This window comes from Aotus nancymaae, unplaced genomic scaffold (genome assembly GCF_030222135.1).
Source record: "Aotus nancymaae isolate 86718 unplaced genomic scaffold, 86718_ANA_hifiasm-v0.15.2.pri h1tg000002l, whole genome shotgun sequence".
Lineage (NCBI taxonomy): Eukaryota > Metazoa > Chordata > Mammalia > Primates > Aotidae > Aotus > Aotus nancymaae.
The window spans coordinates 7453947-7475976 of record NW_026988413.1 but is presented as its reverse complement, the minus strand read 5'-3'; the positions used below and the strand labels follow the sequence as shown (position 1 = coordinate 7475976).

General features: G+C 42.1%; 1 protein-coding gene across 1 annotated transcript in view; it reads right to left on the bottom strand.

Moving 5' to 3' along the window:
* Positions 1-4724: 4724 nt before the first annotated feature.
* Positions 4725-22030, bottom strand: part of RHEB (Ras homolog, mTORC1 binding) — a 46833-nt gene continuing 29527 nt past the window's right edge. Inside the window, exons 3-8 of the mRNA XM_021665216.2 lie at positions 21932-21999; positions 14716-14798; positions 9555-9611; positions 9392-9439; positions 8562-8643; positions 4725-5227 (exon numbers count right to left, since the gene is read on the bottom strand). Of these exons, the coding sequence (XP_021520891.1) occupies positions 5135-5227; positions 8562-8643; positions 9392-9439; positions 9555-9611; positions 14716-14798; positions 21932-21999 (431 nt within the window). The 3' untranslated portion in view covers positions 4725-5134. The remainder of the gene's footprint in view (positions 5228-8561; positions 8644-9391; positions 9440-9554; positions 9612-14715; positions 14799-21931; positions 22000-22030) is intronic.

Below are 22030 nucleotides of genomic sequence, written 5' to 3'. Positions count from 1 at the left end.
ATTTTAACCACACAGCCACAGGCTCAGGCGAAATTCCAGAGAAACTGCCTAGAAGGTGGTGCCCTACAAAGGCTCCTCTGCTCCTTCATTCAGCAGCAACTCCATCGGGAACCATGCAGTAAGGACCCCAGAAATCCAATGAGAACACTGGCAAAAACTTTCCAAACAAATAAACGTTTCCAGAGCTCTGGAAATTAACTAAAGGCTCATAACAATCCAGGGAGTGTTGAAGGAAACTGGCCAAATCTCAGAGCAGTGAGTATTATGGCATTTTTACCTACCCTATTCACAGCCCTCCAACCCTCTGCCCCCCAGCTCCCTGGTAGCCTTGAAAGCAACAGCAGCAATCCCCATAAAACCCAGCAGCTTAGCAGCCACAGGAAAGGTAAAGGTAAAGGCTGGAGCTCAGAGTGCTCATTTGCCCAGTCTGGTGATCCCACCTCCATGGCTAGCCTGTGACCTGACTCAGAGCTCAGCTCACCCAGCATTCTCCCTGGGGATGTTTGTCAAAACAATCAGCAGCAATTTAGTTGGCACTGGGGCAAACAACAAGCTAACAAAAACTGGAAAATGAGATGTCCACAGGGGGCCTGAGAAGCCATTATGTTCCTCAGGTTACACAAGAGACAGCAGGCTCAGGGCTAAGTGCTGCTCATGAAATACCTGAACAAGTTGGGTGGGTAGAAGTGCTGACAGCAAAACTCTCCCAACTTTTATACCCAACAAGACTATCCTTCTTGAAAAATAAAGAAGACATTCCCAGATTTAAAAAAAAACCAAGATAAGCCAGCGCTAGTAGACCCACTCTACAAGGAATATCAAAGGAGTCCTTCAGGCTGAAAGAAAAGGACACTAGACAGTAATTTGAAAGGCAGCCACATAAGCATGTAGAAAAGACAACACCAATGTATTTTTTGATTGTAGCTTATTTCCTCTATTTGATTTAAAAGGTAACTTCATAAACCAATTGTAAGCCTGTGCTGATGGGCATACAATATATAGAAATATCATTTGCATGACAATAGCAGCACAAATGAGAGAGAGGGACTGCAGCCAAGCTTTTGTATGCTATTGAAATTAAGTTGGTATGAATCTTAACTACAGTGTTAAAATAAATCATGATGTTAACTGTAATTCCCAGGGCAACTGCTAATAACTTACACACACACACTCTCTAAGAAGCCAAGAGGAAATTAAAATGGCACAGTAGAAAGTATTTCATAGGCTCTGTGCTAGGAGGAGGAGCAGGGAATCAAAAGATGTCTGAGACAGACACTATCTCCACTCCAGCCAAATCTAGTTGAGTAATACACAATATACACAAGGAACAAAAGTGATGATCAGTTATAACACATGCTGTACCATGTGATAAAACATGAGAGCTTGGATAGATTCAAGGAGATGGGTGCTTCAGGCTATCCTAGAAGGCCCTGGGAAGAGACAAGGTTGAGATCTGAAGGCTGAGAAGTTTCGGGAAGGAGTATCCCAGAGGGAGGAGCCCCAGAAGTCCCCATGGCCAAGAGGGCTTTCTGGCTCTGGAAACTGACCAAGGCCACTGGCTAGATGGGATTGAGCTAAGCAGCAGCAAGGTCATGCTGAACCTTGAGGCTGGGACACATGGATTTGGCACAATTAACACGGGATTTTAAGCAAAGGAGCAACATGATACTGTTTTTACAAGCTGGCTTTGATGGCAGCGTAGGGGCTTGGAGGGTGTGTCATTCCAGACTAGGACACAGTGGAGACAAAAGTGGAGAAAATACAAGGTACAGTTTTGAAGGCAAGGCCCTTAGGATTTGTTGATGGATCAGATGGGGAGAATGAGGGAAAGGATAAAGAATAGCTCCCAGATTGCTAGTTTTCATACGAGCCCAGTGAATAAGGGCATCATTTCCTGAAACATAAGTTCAGGAGAGGGCCAGGTTTCCGAGGGAAATCAAGAGTTCGATTTTGGACATAGTAAACCTGAGATGCCTACAAAACAGCCAAGTAAAGAGTCTGTCAAGATCAGCCTGGAGCCCAAAGAGGTCAAGGTGGGAGACATTTTGATCTCTTCTGGCTACACAGTTAAAGCTCTGCTTGAAGAGTATCAAGGGAGAGGGTGTAGGCAGGAAAAAGGCCTGCTGAGATGTTTGGTAGAGAAGAGCCGAGGAGACGGCCGCACCAGCAGAGCTGGCAGGCTGACCGGGAGATGGTGGAGTCATAACAGACAGCGGTGAACTGTGTGGAATGTGGAATGCTACCGAGAGGTCAAGAAAGAAACCAGAAACCACCTATTAGACTTGGTGACAAGAAGGTGAGAAGCCACTCAGGCAAGAGCATCTCTGGTGAACCAGTGGGGAGATGTCAGACTAGAAAGGACCTGGAGTGGATGGCCAATTTAGTTTTGGCAAAATCCTACCATATTCATTCTAATTTGTAATGTGATTTTATAATTTGTATTTTAAAATTTAATTTTGAACTGCAAAATATTTAGTTTTATAGCTGCACTTCCTGTATTTCAATAAATCTAAGACTACACTTACGTTCCACTAAGAAAAGCATTACCTTTCACAACACAATTTTTTTTAAGAGACAGGTCTGACTATGTTGCTAGGCTGAAGGGCAGTGGCTACTTACAGCCACACTCCCACTGCTAATCAGCACAGTTCTGACTGCTGTTTCCAGGTTGGACTGACTCACCCTTTCTTAGGCAATCTGGTGGTCCCTAGCTCTCAGGTCACCATATTGATGCTGAACTCAGTGTACACATCAGATTAGCGCTGCACACTACAGCTCAGAACGCCTGGGCTCCAGCAATCTCCCACCTCAGCCTCCTGAGTAGCCAGGACTACAGGCACATGCATCATGCCCAGTGACAGTTTTATCACTGATTATACATGTTCTGGCTGGGCACGGTGGCTCACACCTGTAATTCCAACACTTTGGGAGGCACAGGAGGGCGGATTGCCTGAGGTCAGGAGTTTGAGATCAGCCTGACCAGTATGATGAAACCCCATCTCTACTAAAAATACAAAAATTAGCTGGGCATGGTGGCATGTGCCTGTAATCCCAGCTACTCGGGAGGCTGAGACAGGAGAGTTGCTTGAACCCAGGAGGTGGAGGTTGCAGTGAGCTGAGATCACATCATTGCAATTCAGCATAGGCAACAGTGAAAAAAACTAATGCTCCAACTATCAAGTAAATGAGTCAACTGTCTTCTTGGGATTGCTGCCTTGGACAGCTGGACTGGGGCTTAACCTGTGTGGCAGGCACCTCCAAGGTTCAACGCAGGATTTACGCTGCACAAGGGTGCAGGTTTCCCTGCTATGTTCATGGCACTCAGAACAGAGTGTGGCACATGGCAGGTGGTCAGGGCATATCTGAAGGGATGTGTGAAGTACACCACATCAAGAAATGACACTATGCTCCCTCCAATCAGGAGTCCAGTCCTTAAAGGACCACTCCAGGAGAGCTGAACTTGTTCCTAATGCAATATGCTGTTAAGTTCCATTTACATAGACATAACTGGATAAACTAGATACCCATTTTATGTTTAGTGCTCATAAATTTTTAGTCCTAAGAATAACCCTGATAATAAGTAACAACACTCTGTTGTCAAAATTTATTTTTATTTAAAAGGTGATTATTTGGCCAGGCATAGTGGCTCAGGTCTGTAATCTCAGCGACTCGGGAGGCTGAGGCGGGAGGCACCCTTGAGCCCAGGAGTCTGTGACCAGCCTGGGCAACACAGTGAGACTCTGGCTCTGGAATTTTTTTTTTTTTTTTAATTAGCTGGGCATGATGGCACAGGTGCCTGTAGTCCCAGCTACTTAGGAAGATCACTGGAGCCCAAGAATTTGAGGCTGTAGTGAGCTATAATCTGTACTCTAGTCTGGGTGACAGAGTGGATCCTCTTAATAAAAAATGTATTTGGTAGAGGTCTTCTAAGGCAGAAATTTCATCCTGGAATGGCAAATAAGGCAAAAATATTTTAAAAATCCAAATTAATGGCATGTGTTTTAAGAACATAATTTTTCATCAAAAAAACTGCAAAACAAAACTATATTTTATTAATAAAGTCAATGGTAACATTTGCTTACATATTAGAAATAGTCCGTGAAACTTTAGCTGCAAAACGGAATAATTTAAAAAGCACTGCTCAACTCCAAGTTTGACTCAGACAAGATGACAGCCACCAAGCAAATGAAATCCCTCCTCTCCTGCACAGCTGCTCCTTGGAGAGAGGGAGGGCTGTCATCCGGGTCTGAAGGAGGCTCCCGAGACCCTCACACAGAACACTAAACTCCAGGCTGGTCTAGGATGGTAGCAGGCAAGGCTGTTTTCTCAATTGTCTCCTGTGTGACAGACATCGAGCTAAGCTATGAGTAAGGGTGAACAGTGCCTCTCAGCAGTTCCTCCTCCTAGTCCAGCCTCCGGACCACGAAGCATTTCAGTCAAGGTTTAGGGATTTGAAAGTGGAAGGAGAGAATCTGATCACTGGGGAGGAGCTCCCCTCACAGACCCCCAGGGCCACTCAGCTTCAGTCAGCTGTAACCCAGCCCCAACATCTGCCAGCCACTGGCCAGGGCGTCCATGGGGAGCAGGCACCTCAACGTGCCTCCTCCTGTGGCCACGTCTTCCCTGGTTTCTGCAATCCAACCTGGGGCCTTCCTGAAGGCCAAGTGAGAAACTCAGGACAAGGCTTTTCTTCTTTGAAAGCCACATCAAGCCGCACAAAGGACTGAGGTTTGCAGCTATTTTATTTACAAGTATACATTTAACACAATGAAATCAACACTGACACACTGAAGCCTGGTTAGTAGTAGTGTAACAATATGCATCATGTTGATGGTTACATTATTTTAAACAACAAACTACACTGAAAAATTAATGCCAATAAAATTCTTGGTCATAATATTAAGAAATACAATATATAAATTGAAAATATGATTGCTTAAAATTTGAAAATGGAAGTGAACTCATTTGGACAGAGTCAGAGTTAACATAATCTGAAGGGAGGGGAGCTCTGACCCAAATGATATCTTTCAGGTTAACAGAAGAAAAAGGAAGCATAGTTTCTCTTCCAGGATAACGGGCAGTTTGCTTCTTCAGGTAGAAGATATTCCCAGTGTCCTCAGGCTTTGCAGCAGAATCACATCACCGAGCATGAAGACTTGCCTTGTGAAGCTGCTCCATCAATTTTCTCTGCCTCCAAAATTATCCTTCTAAAAACATCAACAGCAGTCTGAAAAAAGAAAGAATCCCAATCACAGTGTTAGTGTGAGGCCGAACTCCAAGAGTACTTCACCGGCTGAGGAGGACACGCGGCTTGCCCAGCCCTGCTTCTGGTGCAGGTGAAGAGGTTCTGGTGAACCCCAGATCTTCAGGACCTCAATGCCCAGTGAGGAAACTACCTCCATCCCTACTGACCTGGACAACAACCAGCCTCCCACTGTGCTTTTGACCCCGTTTTCTTCAAGCCAGAAGAGTCCTCACTCCTGGGCTTACCATCATCTCCTGTCCCACTCTACCCCACGACCCCCTCCCACGTGTCCTCTGACCTCAGAGTCCCTCTTCACTTCTGGCACTATCTTCCCTTCTTTCCCATGGGACACGCTCTTCTAGCAGCCCTTGCCTCTCACATCCTTGGCACCATGAGGCCTCAAGTGGGGGAGGCCCCCTCCGTGCTCCTTCTGAGATGCCACAATGCCACTCTTCAACGCCTCTGTGGTGTAATTCTCCGTCATTTCAATCCACAAACTGCCCTTCCTACGTCCTGGTCTCTCCTCTCCTCTCCTGACTGTCTTCCTGCCCTCACCTCAGCCCAGGGTCAACCCTGCCAGTCCTTCACCACAGAGAGGAATCACGGCCACTTGGAACAGAACTCCTCTTACACCAAGGGGGAGGAAACTGTCAGACGCTGTCATTTAAATGCATCCTGTGGTCATGAAAAGTTGCCCCTGTTCTCAGAAGACCCACGGAAAGTGCCCAGTTCTTGCATCACCAAGAATCCCCTCCCTGCATCACTCCAGTACTTTCAGTATCCCACAAAACCACCACGTAACAACTTCCAGCGTCCCACCACACCACCTTCCCAGCTCTTTCTATAGCTATCCTGAAGTAAGTTTTCAGCCCCACAGGGCCTGAGCTGTTGACCCGATTACTACATCTCCCCGTTCCTTAACCACTCCTAGCTCTTCCCTTCCCCCTCAGCCAGCTCAGGCTCAGCAGTCCACCATGGTGTCACTGCACTTCACCTCCCTTCCCTACCAAGTGTCGCCAGCACAGTGTCTGTGGCCACACTGTAAACACTGCCCAGGAAAAACACACATGGCCGACTGCTGACTTCACACTCATGACCAGGAACCTGGTGCTGACGCTTGGTGCTGCTTAGCCACCAGACTGCATCCCTGGGTCTGGGCACTCCCCAGACAAAGGCTCCACGCCTTGTCCCTTCTCCTCAATGTTCCTCATCCTCACGCTCAGCTGCAAACCTTGTTTTACACACTTCACTGGAAAACGGAAGCCACATTCATGAAAGAACTCCATATCCTCTGTCCACCAAGCAGACCCACACACTTGAATGTGGGCTCCCATCTGTCCTGTTGCTATGAATGAGGTATCTGTTCTCCTAGTTAACCGAAGCCAACCCCAGGTCCCACCCCACGTGTCTAATCTAGGTCACTGGCTTCGGACACCTGATTGACAGAGAGCAGTGAGAAGAGAAAACAGGACTAGATGTGGGTGAGATTTACAATTCAGTCTAGTTCTTAATACCACTTAAGGTAGACGGTGATCTTAGAAACATCATTTAACCTCTCTGAAACTTAATTTCTTCACTTCTAAAATGAGGTGGTTCAACTACATGATCTGAAGGATACAGTAGGCAGTCAATGCATGATTGATTTCATCCAATTTTTAAAATATAGGTATCTCCTAACTCTCTCAATTCTTATTTGAATTCTGTCTATACTCAGAAACTGAGCTGATTTCAATAAATCCCTTGCTATCTGGAACTTGGGAACCAATTACACAGATTTGTTTATTCTTTCATCCATATATAAGAGGACATAACCACAGGGACTCACTCTCCCTCGGCGTCCCAGCACGGGACGGACTCACTCTCCCTCGGCGTCCCAGCACAGGATGGTCTCACTCTCCCTCCATATCCCAACAGAGGATGGACTCACTATCTCTCCATAACTGAACACGGGACGATTCACTATCCCTACATATCTGAACACAGAATGAAACATATTTGACTATTATGGGATACCTGGGCTGACAGAGAACCTACAAGATACAAAAACACTGTGCTGAACAATATGAAGAATATGTATGTAAACAATACTGACTCAGATCTCAGAACAAATTAAGGGGTCTAAGAGAAGAAACGATTCCTTTCAGCTGGATGACTCCAGAGGGGGTCAACAAGAAGTGAAATCTAGGTAGGCCTTGAGGCCTACGAACCTCCGTGGTGATGGGGAAAGAGGCAGAGCAGGGAAGGAAGAGTGCCAAGGCTGCTGGCTCCCGGCCTTCCCAAGGAAGAGGCACCCACCTCTCGCTACACTAGAGTTTCCTCAGAGAAATGAAAACCTATTCACCTTACCTGAGGATCAAGTAAGCTCGCATGCTGAAAACACATTCCAAATATAAAACCCCACATGAAGATAAGCAGATAGTTAGAAAAAGGATCTTTTAAACTGGAGAGGAGCATGAGGAAACCAGAGATGTTTTCAAAGTGGGGTGGAGGGGACAGTAGACGGTGTGTTTAAGGAAGGGAGAAAGTAGAAGGATGAGGTGAGAGAAGAAACTAGAAAGAACAAATCACTGGCTGCACTCAGGGCCAGGCAAAAGGGTCTATAGAGAAGGGGCAGCTCACTGGCAGTGTCTGAGCAGAGGATGGCACCAGATGTGTGTCTTTAGAAAGTGAAGGGCAGCAAAGAGAAATCTATAGGTGAAAAATACATTGGGGGTGGGAGACAAGCTTGGTGCATGGGTCTAAATTAAAGCAATGGAAGAAAAAGGTTCACAGAAGATCGTGAAGCAGCATCCACACCCTTCCTAGAACACGCCTTTGAAGGTCCATTTGCAGGTGAAACTGGTACTAAATGCTTGTAAGATGGTTCTTAATCATTTCTATGTTAAAAATGAAAAATGAACACATACATCTGACCCGGTTTCATCTAACAGAAAAAAAGATAGGGAGTGGGTACAGTGACAAAATTAGTGCCACAGTGATAGGATTCTTTCTTTCTTCTTCCCTGTGTGGACTTATTTCTGTACCAGCTATTAATACAAAACATAAATATATGTTTACAAAAGGTAGAATTTCCTTTGTTAATAGTTTCTGTTTATCCTACAAATATCCTAGGCCTCACTGTAAGTAAAATACTGACCAAAGTTGTAAAAACCTAAGTAGTATCTTCCTAAAGCAACACAAAGCTTGGTATTAGAAATGGTGGAAGGCCAATTTTACACAGGAGAGATCAAGACAGAGGTCAAATGCCAACTGGGAGGAACACATCCCTGAGACTGATGAGAACACAATATAAAATGAGGTTTACAGAATCCATTACCTGATTTTCTTTAGCAGAAGATTCCAAAAAAGCTGCATTCCAAGATTCTGCCAAAGCTTTCCCTTCTTCATAACTGATCACCCTAGAGGAAAAGTAAAATTCTAGTTCAAGTACTTTGCTCTTCATTATGTAAAACATCTATAATTGATTTATGAAACAGGCTCCATTTTGGTCAATTTCTTTCTCAAGAAGCAGAACCATGCCCTGGCCCCATCATTAGCATCAAGAATGTAACACAGGAGTGTTTTAATTACGCCTGAGCTGGGGAACAGAACGGACATTGCCTTACGGGATTATCCATGCTCCAGCAAACCTTCCACCTCAGAGAACATGATCCTATTTTCCAGTACTCCCATATCTGTAACAACTGACTATTTTACAGCTACATTTTAAGCACCCAAGGCTACGGGAAATTGTGAAAGGGCTTGAAGCTCAATTCTCTTGCGTGCAGGCTGTAAGAGTCTCTTCCTCTCTGACATGAAGCTACCTGGGCATGGGACATCCACTTCCTTTGCTCCCCACTATAATCCCAAAACACTCAAAACCCACCTGCTGCATAAATGAGCACTACGTCTTTTTCGAGTTTGCTCTATGCGACAAGTGGTAGATAATGTAAAGAGAATTTCCTATCACGTTTGCTCTCTCTTTTCTAGAGGAATGAAAGATTTCTATTGCAGTTTTGCTTCTCCTGCACACGACCATAACATCTCTGAACAAACAGAAATCCTACAGCTAAAAATACTCTTGACATCAGAACAATAATTAAAATGACACATCAGTGACTAAATCACCTTAGATTTGACTTCACTAATGATTTAAAAGCCACATACCTTTCCATATGCAGGTCTTTCTTATTCCCAACCAACATAATAGGTATTCTATTTATGAGGAAAAAAAGCCAAAACAAACAAGTAAGTGCCAGATTTTACTGCTCAGAAGATACTATTATATAAGAAGTTTCTCTAACAAACAGATAAAACAGTAACTACTTACTGCACTTTCCCCACCATATCCAACAATTTGCCATGGATAACTTTAATCACTTCAAAACTATATAAAAAAAAAAGCATAAATTAGACATCCATTTGAATGTCGAAGTCTTTAATGTATGTTATGTTGACAGCTAGAAAAATGTCAAATGTCACAGACTCACCATTTTAACATAAACTTAACACAAAGAACTCTTGTTTTTTCCTAGCAATCTGTTCACGTGTGCACACATCTGACACTCAGTAACCCTGACTGAGGATGTGCAAAGTGAAACAGGTAAGGCATTCAAATGGTAAAGCCCATCACTGAGCTGACAAACCACATAAACGCAAACTTTAATCACTCAACTAATTCAGCAAAGAACCAAACTGTTTACATTACAACACGTACAGCTTTTCCTAGAGTGCCCTAGTGCACTCAGCCTGTTACTGTTTTCTTTCCTAGGTATATACATTCTCTGGGTGATGCCAATCTCTCTTGGCTTTCAATCAGATCAACATGCTGATGACGCTGGGTTGGAGGTGGCTCTCACCAGGAAGGGCATCTGACATATCACAATGATCACTTGAACTCTGCCACAGTAGGATTATTTATACCACTGACTGTTAGTAAATGACCACAAACCATTTCTCACCCTCCCCAAAAAAACCCATGCAAACATTTGCCAACACATCACTGGCTCTACTTTCAAAGTCGACCTAGAATCTGATGGCCTCTCACTCCCCTCCTCTGCTGCCACCCAGGTGTGAAACTCCTGGCCCAAGTCTGCCTGCATCCTCCACCCTTCCTGGCCACCCCGGCTCAGCAGAGCAACCAGAGGACTCTGCTGCAGCAGATGGACGGTGCCTTATTCAATGTCCTCTGATAGGTGGCCATCTCTTTTGGTCCCAGTAAATCCCAAACCCTGACCTCTGCCTCCGTTCCCTTCTGTCCCCTCTTCCATTCTGTCCGAGCTGCACTGGCCTCCTGTCATTCCGCTAACACTGCCAGAGCCTCTGAAGTCACCCTCTGTGAGGCCAGTATGTTCCTTCCCTAGGGATCCCTTGCTCCAAGTCTTTCCTCAAATGTCACTTTTTTTTTTTTTTTTTGAGCTGGAGTCTTGCTCTGTCACCCAGGCTGGAGTGCAGTGGCACAATCTCGGCTTACTGCAACCTCTGTCTCCCGGGTTCAAGAATTCTCCTGCCTCAGCCTCCCAAGTAGCTGGGATTACAGGCATGAGCCACTGCTCCCAGCCTCAAATGTCACTTCTTAGACCTCTTCTGTTTACAGATTCCCTTTCTATTTCTTATCCCTTCCCCACTTTATTTTTCTTGGCAGCATGGTCACACAGATCCTATCTCACATGTGTGTCATTTTACTGTCTCCCACACCGGAAAGAACCAGTTCCACAAGGGCAGGGATTTGTCTGCTTTGTTCATGGTTGTATCACAAGCTTCGGAACAAGTTAGCTTGTTGAATGAATTACACACGGTGCTATTTTAATTGATGTATGCTGTCACTCTGATAAAAACAAAAATGAAATGTAACCCCCCTACAAGCTCGCCGTGGGTCAACAATGGGATACAGGTGTCCTGAGGACCTGTGGTTGCAATATAGAACCATGGTTCCCTCAGCATGCTGTACTTGCCTACATTTAAAAGTGTCACCACTTGGGCAAAAACACAGCTGAAAGAACTGGGACTGTGTGGCAGGCAGCCTGGAGCCGGCACTACCCACACTGCAGCCGCGAGAGATTCTGAAGCAGAGGACACAGCTAGGCCACGCCCAGATTTCTGACCCACAAAACTGTGAGATCATAAATGTGTACTGTTCTCAGTGGCTAAAGTTTTTGAGATCACTGATTTTCTGAATCAAATTGGTTGATTCAGAAAGTTTTACTGACTTATTTCTTGGATATTCATAAATATTTGTGTATTCCACATAGGTTTCTAAAAAACAAAACACCACTCTTTTCATACTCCCTCATGTCTGAAATTTGAGAATGTTCATTATTACTACGAGCAACTATGAAAAAAAGGCATTATTTAAAACAGCCCCATTTGTTCCCAAACCTGCTTATGCCAGTTAAATTCATCATAGTCATAATTTATGTTACAAACTTTTGAAATATGAGTGTAGACAGTTTCTGTTTCTTTGAAAACTGAAAGTTGAATATTGTGGATTGCTCTACTAAAAACGCTGCACCTTAATAAGGTGTGCCAAACCAAGTGAAAAAGACTGGTGGGAAAAATCACACCAATCTGTAAATAGCTGAGGTGTAGACTGTCTCCCAAGTAGCTCACTCGGAAGAAACTGAACCAGAAGTCACAATGGACAAATCGCGGCTATAGTCGTACTGAACGGCAGTGGGTGCGCTCATACTCAAAGATGTGTATTTGAAGATTCCGTAAGACCGGTGACTGAACGTAGATATATGCATTACAAAACACTGGAGATTCACATCACCTTTTTGACATTTTTTCCCCCTTAACCAATTTTTTTTTTTTTTGAGACATAGTCTTGCTGTTGTTCAGGCTGGAGTGCAACGGCATGATCTCTGTTCACTGCAATCTCTACCTCCTGGGTTAGAGATTCTCCTGCCTCAGCCTCCCGAGTAGCTGGGATTATAGGTGCCTGCCACCATGCTCAGGCAACTTCTGTATTTTTAGTAGAGTCAGAGGTTTCACCACGTTGGCCAGGCTGGTCTCAAACTCCTGACCTCAAATGATCCACCCACCTTGTCCTCCCAAAGTGCTGGGATTACAGGTGTAAGCCACCGCGCCTGGCCCTTAACCAATGTTTTAAAGTAACTAACCTGGCTGCCTCAGATAAGAGAGGTCTTCTCCTATGTCAATATATGGGTGACAAAGGCACTGTGAAGTAACTTGTCCAAAGTTGTTAGTGGGGATAAATGAAAACCCAAATCACCCATCTCTCAAAAGCAGGTTTCTTTTTCCCATTTCTAGAAATTATGAAATAGAATGTATTTTTGCTTTGTTTACTCAGAAAGAACAGTTCTACAGGGGTTTTACAATATAGAGGAATAATCTGAGACTTCTGTTTTATTTCACAAATAATGAAAATAGTTATTTAAATAGAGGCTAAATTCAATAAAAAGGATCAGACAATTCTGATCAACAAACTGGTTGATTCAGAAAGTTTTACTGACATATTTCTTGTATATTCATAAATATCTGTGTATTCAGCATATAGGTTTCAAAAAAACAAAATAAAACACCACTTTTCTCATACTCTCTCATGTTTGAGATTTGAGAATGCTCATTAAACTATGAGCTACGAAGGTAAAAGGCATATAACAAAGTAACAGTGCCACTGAGAAGACACAGTACCAAGCTTTTTGTCCTCTGCTTTGCACTAGGCCAATGTTTTCTTAAATACGTAAGGTTCCTCAGTGAGCACATTTTCCTATTTTTAATCCAGCTCAATGTAGTTTTTCAATTTCTCCAGTGACACATGCTAATTTTCAACTTGAATCTATAATGTCATCTAATTTGTACCCACCAAAAAAGAGATTAAAAAAAAAAATAGTGGATGCACTAAGAAAATTTTCTACCTACTATTTTAATTAGCCTCAAAGTAATAATTTGTAAAGTAACACCAACGCAATTTTTCTAAAAATCACCTAGAATAAAATTATACGTACCAACAACAAAATAATCTTTGAATCATGTTTTTCAAGTAAACTAGTAAAATAATGGGAATTCATAAACAAACATGAAGTTCCAACATTAATCAAGAGATTATTGGTACATTAAATATGTTCTGGTCAAGGCCTTACACATGGCAGGCACTGAAATGAAAAATCTTGTAATTTACTGAGCAAAGGGGAGCTTAACATGAGTTATATATGCAGTAAATACATTTTTAAAATATACAATTGAAATTAAGAAAATCTTTGTATAAAAACAGCCAATAGTTTTACTATTTAAAGTACTCTTGCAAGTCAGTAAGAAAATGATCATGTTTCCAAATAGTTAGTACACAGTGGTCTTAAGCATAAAATCCAATCTAAGCACTGCTTTTAGTGACAAGAGTATAAATACATTAAAAAGGAAAAGAGGTATCCATCTATTGTTGGAACATGAAATATTATAAAGCCATTTACTATTTCAAACACTAGGTAATATGGAAAAATATATGTTACAATGTAAGTAAAAATGTGTAACCGAGGGAGACTGTATTTTTAATTTTAGTTATTAAATTAACAGCCACCTGCGGCACAGATAGCAAACATTTCCATCACCACAGTAAGTTCTACTGGACAGTGTCAGCCTTGACTGTGGAACTGGAGATATGGCTATGAATCCCAGCACTGTCATTATGTAGCCCTGGGCAAGTTGCTTTAGCTCTGTCACTCAGTTTCTATGTAAAGTGGGATATAAAACATCTCTGATGAAGGACTGTCTAAGGTAATGATGAAATAAGTAATGTATCACATGCAGGCAAAGAGCATAGCAAACTCCCTAACATGACGCACACACTCAACAGGTGCTAGGCAGCTACCAAACTCCCTCCACTGGCACTGATACTTTCATGAAGTCCTCATACATAAGCTGTCGCCAATGCCCAGAGCTCTGCTGCTGTTACAGCCAGCTGTTCTGTTAACAGACACAGACCACTGCTCCTCCTGATAACACAAGCCACCCCCTGAAAACAGAGATGACATATGAAATATGTAGCTAGAGGAACCAACATCCATTCTTACTAATAAAAATAGTGGCTCTGTTTTTATGTAGTAAAATGAGACCCTATTACCAAAAGGTCTTCTTTCATAAATTCAAAGGATAGGATACTGAACAAACCCAAACCCCCATGTTTTATTAGAAAATCTATTTCCCCTTAATATGGCAAAACCACACACAACATAAAATCAATTTAGGCATTTCCCATTTCAATTAGCAGAAAAGCTGAGATCATGCTGAACCACTATTTATCTAGACAGCTAGAGGTAAGAAAGAGCCTTTTATCCTATCGGTGTAACTAACAGAACATCCAGTGAGCCGTGTTTCCCCCAACAACCTAGTTGCTCCACAAGAAAATCACTAAAAAGCACGTAGCCTAATAATTCTAATTGACACTATTAATAATTCCAGCACAGTACTTTAAAAAGATCAGTGCTATCTATGAGTAGCAAATAAACTCAAGCAGGCAGTAGGAGCCTTACCTTTTGATTGATGTAACAGAATACACAAGAATATAGCCATTAATATCTATGGAGTATGTCTGAGGAAAGATAGAATATTCATCCTGTGGAAAAAAAATTACATTTGAGTAGTCTTCATAAAGCATTACAAATAACCTTACCCAAAGTTTTTCCTGTACTACCTTAAGAAATCAAAGTAGACACAGAGTGGATTACAGTATTATGCCAGAAACAGCATACACACTGAGGCTTTAAGAATGGCTTGGAGGTGATAATGTGCTTCAAGCCAGTATTTAAAAATGACTAGCTGTTCTAGAACTTTAGGGGAAAGGCCGACGACCTCTATAACTCCTGGGAGAAGAGGATGGACGGAACACAAAAATGACTGGCTCTGTTATCTCAAAACAAGGGATGAGTGTGACTAAGTCCAGAATCTTCTAGACCTCAGGACATTCATAAATCCTACTGGTTTATTCTACAAATCTGTATTTTTATATTTGAAACTGTCATCTTATTTGACCTGTTCTCTGCATGTCAGTCACAATCACCTGAGCTTCAATCTACAGGTTGTTAGAGGGGTGCCCCATCAGCATCTGGGGGTGGGGGGAAGGACGGAGGGGGAGAAAGAAGAGGATCAAAACACTAGATTCGACTGAGGTATTCAGACTTTTGGGAACCAAGAGTGCTATTTACTGAGCGAGTCTAGGAATTAGAAAGATACCTATTACGCAACAGCATAGTAGTCTCTAGTTTTATAAAGCAGCATTATGAAACTTCACTTCAGATACACATTAAAGCATACAGAAAGTTCTATGTCAGTGCAGTTTTCAACAGCACGTGCCACTGTCTGGTACAAACGTTTCATTCTCAGTTAAAACTAGATTGTCAACATAATACACATCCCAACCAATACTATTATGGAAAAATCACATCATGCTACCAGTAGATTAAGCAGCAGTCTACCATTTTTGTAAACTTACAGTATGGTTATAACCACTGTTTATGACAGCCCAGAATTACTGACCTAAGGTAAAGGGCAGTCTTCTTTAAAGAAAAAAAAAATTAAGTTTAACTATAAATTCTTTGATATAATAAATAAGATTAAAAACAAAATCCCAAATGATTTTAATCACTAGCTCAGCTACAGTAGGTTCAAAGTTAAAATTTTGTTTTCCCTAAAGGGAAAATGTGGAAACACAGAAAATAGTAGTTATGTCTGAGAAACAATGAAAAAAAACCCCACCAGTTAGAAGGTATAATGGAGGAAAAAGCCCCCACTGATATAATTCTGACTTTTTTTTTTTTGAGACAGAGTCTCGCTCTTGTCACCCAGGCTGGAGTACAATGGCACCATCTCGACTCACTGCAACCTCCACCTCTCAGGTTCAAGTGAGTTTCTTGCCTCAGCCTCCAGTGTAGCTGGGACTACAGGCTACACTACTACGCCTGGCTCATTTTTGTATTTTTAATAGAGATGGATTTCATCACGTTGGCCAGGCTGGTTTTAAACCCCTGACCTCAGGTGATCTGCTTGCCTTGGCCTCCAAAAGTGCTGGGATTACAGGTGTGAGCCACTGTGCCCAGCCTTTTTTTCTTTCTTTTGAGACAAGAGTCTCACTCTGCCACCAAGGCTAGAGTGTAGTGGCAGTATCTCGGCTCACTGCAACCTCCACTCGCCAGGTTCAAGTGATTCTCCTGCCTCAGCCTCCCGAGTAGCTGGGATTACTGGCGAGCACCACTATGCCCAGCTAATTCAGATAATTCTTGTATTTTTAGTAGAGATGGGGTTTCACCATTTTGGCCAGGCTGGTCTCAAACTCCTGACTTCAGGTGATCCACCTGCCTCGGCCTCGCAAAGTGCTGGGATTACAGGTGTGAACCACCATGCCTGGACTTTAAAGTCTACTTTCCAAGAAAGAGTAATACCAATATAACAGCAATTGGGAGGGCAGGTGAGTAGAAACCATAAAGCTATCATAAAATAATACTGTACTGACTCACAAGTAGAACAGACTGGAAAATCTAGAAAGACCTGATAGATATAAGAATGAGGTACATAATAATACTGCAATTTCAATCATTAAGGATCAAAAGTAACCCTCAACTGACACAGAGGGACAAGCCCAGAGCCACCTAGGGTGAATGGCTAAGTCGGATCGCCAATGCACACCCTGTCAAAAATGTATTCCAGAGGAATCAAAGATTTAAAATGAAAACTATGTGTACAATAGATGGGAAAGCTTAAAACATTTACCAGTTTAAAAAAGATTAATAAATCCCAGTATGTGAAAATGAAAAAGTTCTTCATGGTTGCAAACCTCTCAAACAAAAACCATAAAAAGAGGACAAACTGAAAACAGAACTGTGCATCTCGAATCCTATACAAAATACTAATTATCTGGACATATCAAGGGGAATCTCACATCAACACACAAAGACCAACCACCCAATAGAAAAAAAATGGCAAAGTACACAGACAGGATAATTCACAGAGGGAAAAAATACAAACGTCTTTCAACATAGGAAAAATCAAAGCCCACATGCATAATTGAAAGTACACCGGGAAGCTATTTTTTACCTACTAGACTGGCAAGCACCAAAAGATTTGGCAACACACAGTGCTGGCGAGGGTGTAGGGAAATAGACACTCTCATTCACTGCTGCCAAAAACATGAACTCTAACCCTATGATAGCCTACATCCAGGAAGTGTTCTTATGTGCCTATTACCCTATGTCTAAAACATCTGGGATGTTCATTAAGGCAAGACTGGCAACAATCTAACTGCTGATCAGCAGTTAACTTACGATATATATCCCAACAACTGGGTATTAGGCAGCCTTGGGGGAAAAGGAAGCCATAGGTATTGATATGGAATAATCTCCAAGATCAGATGTATTACTTTTTGTGTAAAAGGAAAAAACCCCCAAGCTTAAAACTATATTTGCATATTCATGTATAAAGTATCCTAGAGACATATACTAGAAACTGGTAAATGGGTTGCTGGCAGGTGTGGGGGGTTAGATAGCTAGGGTAGGAAAGTGACATTTTACTACTTACGTTTTTGTGTTATTTATGTTTGTGCCATGTGCATTACACCTATTTTTTTTTTTAAACTTAATTTTCAAAAAAGCAAATTTGGTTACATTATATAATGGACTGTCATTGAATCGATTTTTAAAATTATTTTTATTAGTTTTTGAGACGGAGTTTCGCTCTTGTTGCCCAGGCTGGAGTGCAATGGTGCAATCCTGGGTCACTGCAACCTCCACCTCCTGGGTTCAAGCAATTCTCCTGCCTCAGCCTTCCAAATAGCTGGGATTACAGGCGTGTGCCACCACATCTGGCTAATTTTGTGTTTTTAGTAGAGACAGGGTTTCACCATGTTGGTCAGGCTGGTTTTGAACTCCTGACCTAAAGTGATCCATTGGCCTTGGCCTCCCAAAGTGTTGGGATTACAGGCAAGAATCCATTTTAATTATTAACCCATTTATGCTGGAGGTTGCAATTTGTGTGTGTGTGTGTGTTTGTGTGTGTGAAAAATCAGACCCTGGCGATGACGTTGAGCAGTAGGATATAAATAACTCCCACAAACTTAGTATTCCAATAATGGAAACTAGGTATAAATGGGTTAATACAGAGGCTACTTTTTTTTTGATACCTCACATTCTTAACCCAAAATTCATTTAGTGTACATGTTCTCACCCTAAAATTGGGCAAAACCAAAATATTTCATCCAATCTAAAAATAATCTGTATTTAACTATGTTCATCATCATTCCTAAGTGGGCAATTAAACCATGGTGGTATGGAAGTACTGGCATAAACTACTAAGTAGTAAATAGCACTTGCTAACAAATATTGCTATGCAGCAATTTACGTGTGCAATTTCAGGAGTGAAATGTGTAAGCCAGACAAATTTACTATAACTTACTTTGAAAAGAATATGCCCTCTAATCATCTTACCCTACTACCACCAGTCGTACTCCCAGAACTAGCCCAGTATGCATCCAATTTATAAAGCAGCTCTTGGAGCAGTAAACGTGTGACTTTTTCTCATCCAGTTATCAATCGAATGAAGGATGAAACCATGGCAGGACATACCTGTGCTTCACTGTCCTGGGCTGGAAATAAAGAGCACACCTTATTTGACTGTCTCTCAACTGTAAATATAACCTTCAAGAACTACTAGTTTCAATGAGAACAAATTATTTAAAATAGCCAAATGTGGATATATTTTGTGCAAAAATTCTCTAAATACTTTTACCCAGTTGTAATAGAGTCCAAAGGGGAAGACAACAGGGCTGCTAATACGACCACTGCTCTTGTCTTATCTCCTATCACACACTATCCCTAAACGCTAGAGCTTTTGCTTTCACTGTTTGTATTACTACATCACTAAAACATTTTAAATTATTTGATGTCCAAGTATACATTTACGATCTAGGGCAAAACAGTACCTCAGAGGAACATTATCTTCCAACTTGGTAATTCAAGCCAATATAAAGAAACATATTATTTAGAGAAATCTTTTCAAAGACAGCTCTCCAAGTATTATGAACATGTGCACTTGCACCCATGCAGCCTGTCCACACAGTTCATATGCTGGCATCACACTTGCCTCAGCAGCATTAAAGATCTACAAAGAAAGGGCACATCCCCTTCAACCCCAGTCTGACAATCCTGCAACAATGCCAGTTATCACTATAGATAAAGCTCTGAGGCACAGACAGATTTATCTTTTTTTTTTTTTTTTTTAAAGAGATGGGATCTCGCTCTGTTGCCCAGGCTGGACTGCAGTGGTGCTATCATAGCTCACAGCAACCTCAAATTCCTGGGATCTAGTGATCCTTCCACCTCCCAAAGTGTTGGGATTAAGAGCGTGAGCCACCACACCTGGCCCCCATTCGCTTTCTTACGGTTACTGGATTAGCAACAAAAGCCAAGATTCAAACCCAGGGAAGTGTGACTCAAGGACCCACACTCCAAAGAGCTGAAATACTGGTTTTCCCTGAATTGCCTGATATAAAACTGTTTCCACAGTAACACTACATGAAAGTGATTTATCAATTTACATTCTCATCACTTTCCAGGAGCTTAAAGAAGATTCCAAATAAAGATACAAAAACAAACTGAAGCCTTGATAGTGTCAGAGTCCCACAATAAACAGAACAGCTGTACTTCTTTGCCCAAGACACTCTAAGTTACACCTGTTGTCCCAACATAATTATTATTAGCACCTCCAATCCACAACTCTAAAAGTGTCTTGGTTTAGGCAATAAATTATATATTCAATGTAACTATAAAGGAAAGCTACAAACCCCAACAATCCAACACCATTTCCTACTCAAGTGGCTCTTCCCTTCCCTACTAATTTCTCATGAGTAATGTCACCTGTGCATGCCCCCCCATGGAGACTTCATGGCTCCTCTGGCCCCAATCATCCCCGACTCGTATTCTTCTGTCAAGAGGACAGGTATTGGGGCATGAAAGCCTAGGATGCTCTACTCTAACGAAAGTATCGAGAATCTGACTGCTAAAGCACATTACATTCATCACTAGCAGGAAGTGTGTAGGGCGAGTGAGGGAGGCACATACAGCTCTGTGTACAAGCTCAAAGAGACAAACACATTTATTTCGTTTGAAGCTTCCAAAATGGAAACCTCAGGGTTCCTCCAGTGCTAACATCACTCAACACAGCTACCTTCTGGCTTCACGAAGACGTCGCACTTTCCTTCTACATTTACTTCAAAACACAAAGCAGAGGGAATTCATTCCAAACCCAAAGAACAGGTCATATTATTCTGGGTCTACCCCAATTTTCCCAGATTCTAGAAAAAAAGCACCCATTTAACATAACTGACCAGATCACACTACACTCACCCTCCCACCACTCTTATCCTTTCATCATAAGTTGTAAGGGTGGGCCGGGCTTGGTGGCTCACACCTGTCATCCCAGCACTCTGGGAGACCAAGGCAGGTGAATCACCTGAGGTCAGGAGTTCAAAAGCAGCCAGGTCAACATGGTGAAACCCTGTCTCTACTAAAAACACAAAAATTAGCCAGGTGTGGTGGTAGACACCTGTAATTCCAGCTACTGGGAGGCTGAGGCAGGATAATCATTTGAACCTGGGAGGGATCAGTTGTAGTGAGATCGTGCCATTGCACTCCAGCCTGGGTGACAAAGCAAGACTCTGTCTCCAAAAAAAAAAAAAATGCATGTTGCAAGCGCAGGAGGAGTTAGGAGCTGAAACCCCAGCTTCTTTACATTCCTCACCCTCCAGTGAAGAAGCGTGAAGTCAGTCTAACAGAATGGTTTTTACTAAAAGCAGACATGGACGCCATGGTAATGGTGCAGCTAAGCTGTCAAAGGGCTTTTCTTTGTTCCATGTACTCCTTTTCCCTTGCTTCCAGTCAATTCCCCTGGTGATCCACTCCACATATCCCTGCTACATTAACTGATCTGTGAATATCCTTTCTGGGGGGATTATTTGACCTTTGGCCATTACATACTGTCTATCAAATAAAGTGAAGCTCCCTACTCTAGTAATCACTCTCAAATCCACCCACCCAGATACTCTAACTATATATAAACTAAAGGCAACACTCAAATGAGAGCCTGGACTCCAATCAAACTGGTATTTTTACGGCCCAGGTCTTCATAAGATTAAATCAGCTCATTCCTGCCCTATGCGCCTCTTATGCCTTTCCTCTAGAAAAGATGTACGTACTTCTGCCCTAATGCAGGAGAACACATATCACAAAGAGAAAGAAAGCACTTATGTGACTCATAGAATTTAAGTTCAGAAAATAGAAAATCAGTATCCTGTAATAAGTATCAGCCCTTACAATGTTAATATATTTAAAGCAATTCTAAAGCAGGAAAACAAGTTATTAAAAAAAACTGCCACAAATGTCTTAGAAAAGACAGAGTGGACAGCATATTAACATTAATTATCTATGTATGCTCCTCGACTTCTGATGGGATTACATCCTGATAAACCTACTGTAAACCAAAAATTTCATGAGTTGAAAATGTATCAAATACTCCAAGAGACCCATCGCAAAGATGAGAAACTGTGAAGTTGAGCCATTGCAAGTCAAACCATTGGGAGTCAGGGACTGTCTGCACACGACATGAGGGGTTTTCTTGGCATAGCTGGTACTTTTAAAAACCAGTGCTAGGGCCAAGACTGTCAGATACGCTGTATAAGGTTCTGAGATACCAGTGGTCACTTACTTGCCCAGCTGTGTCTACAAGTTGAAGATGATATTCTTGTCCATTTACTGTGATCAACTTTGTAAAAGCTACAGGGAAAAAGGGAATTAAATATTAGTT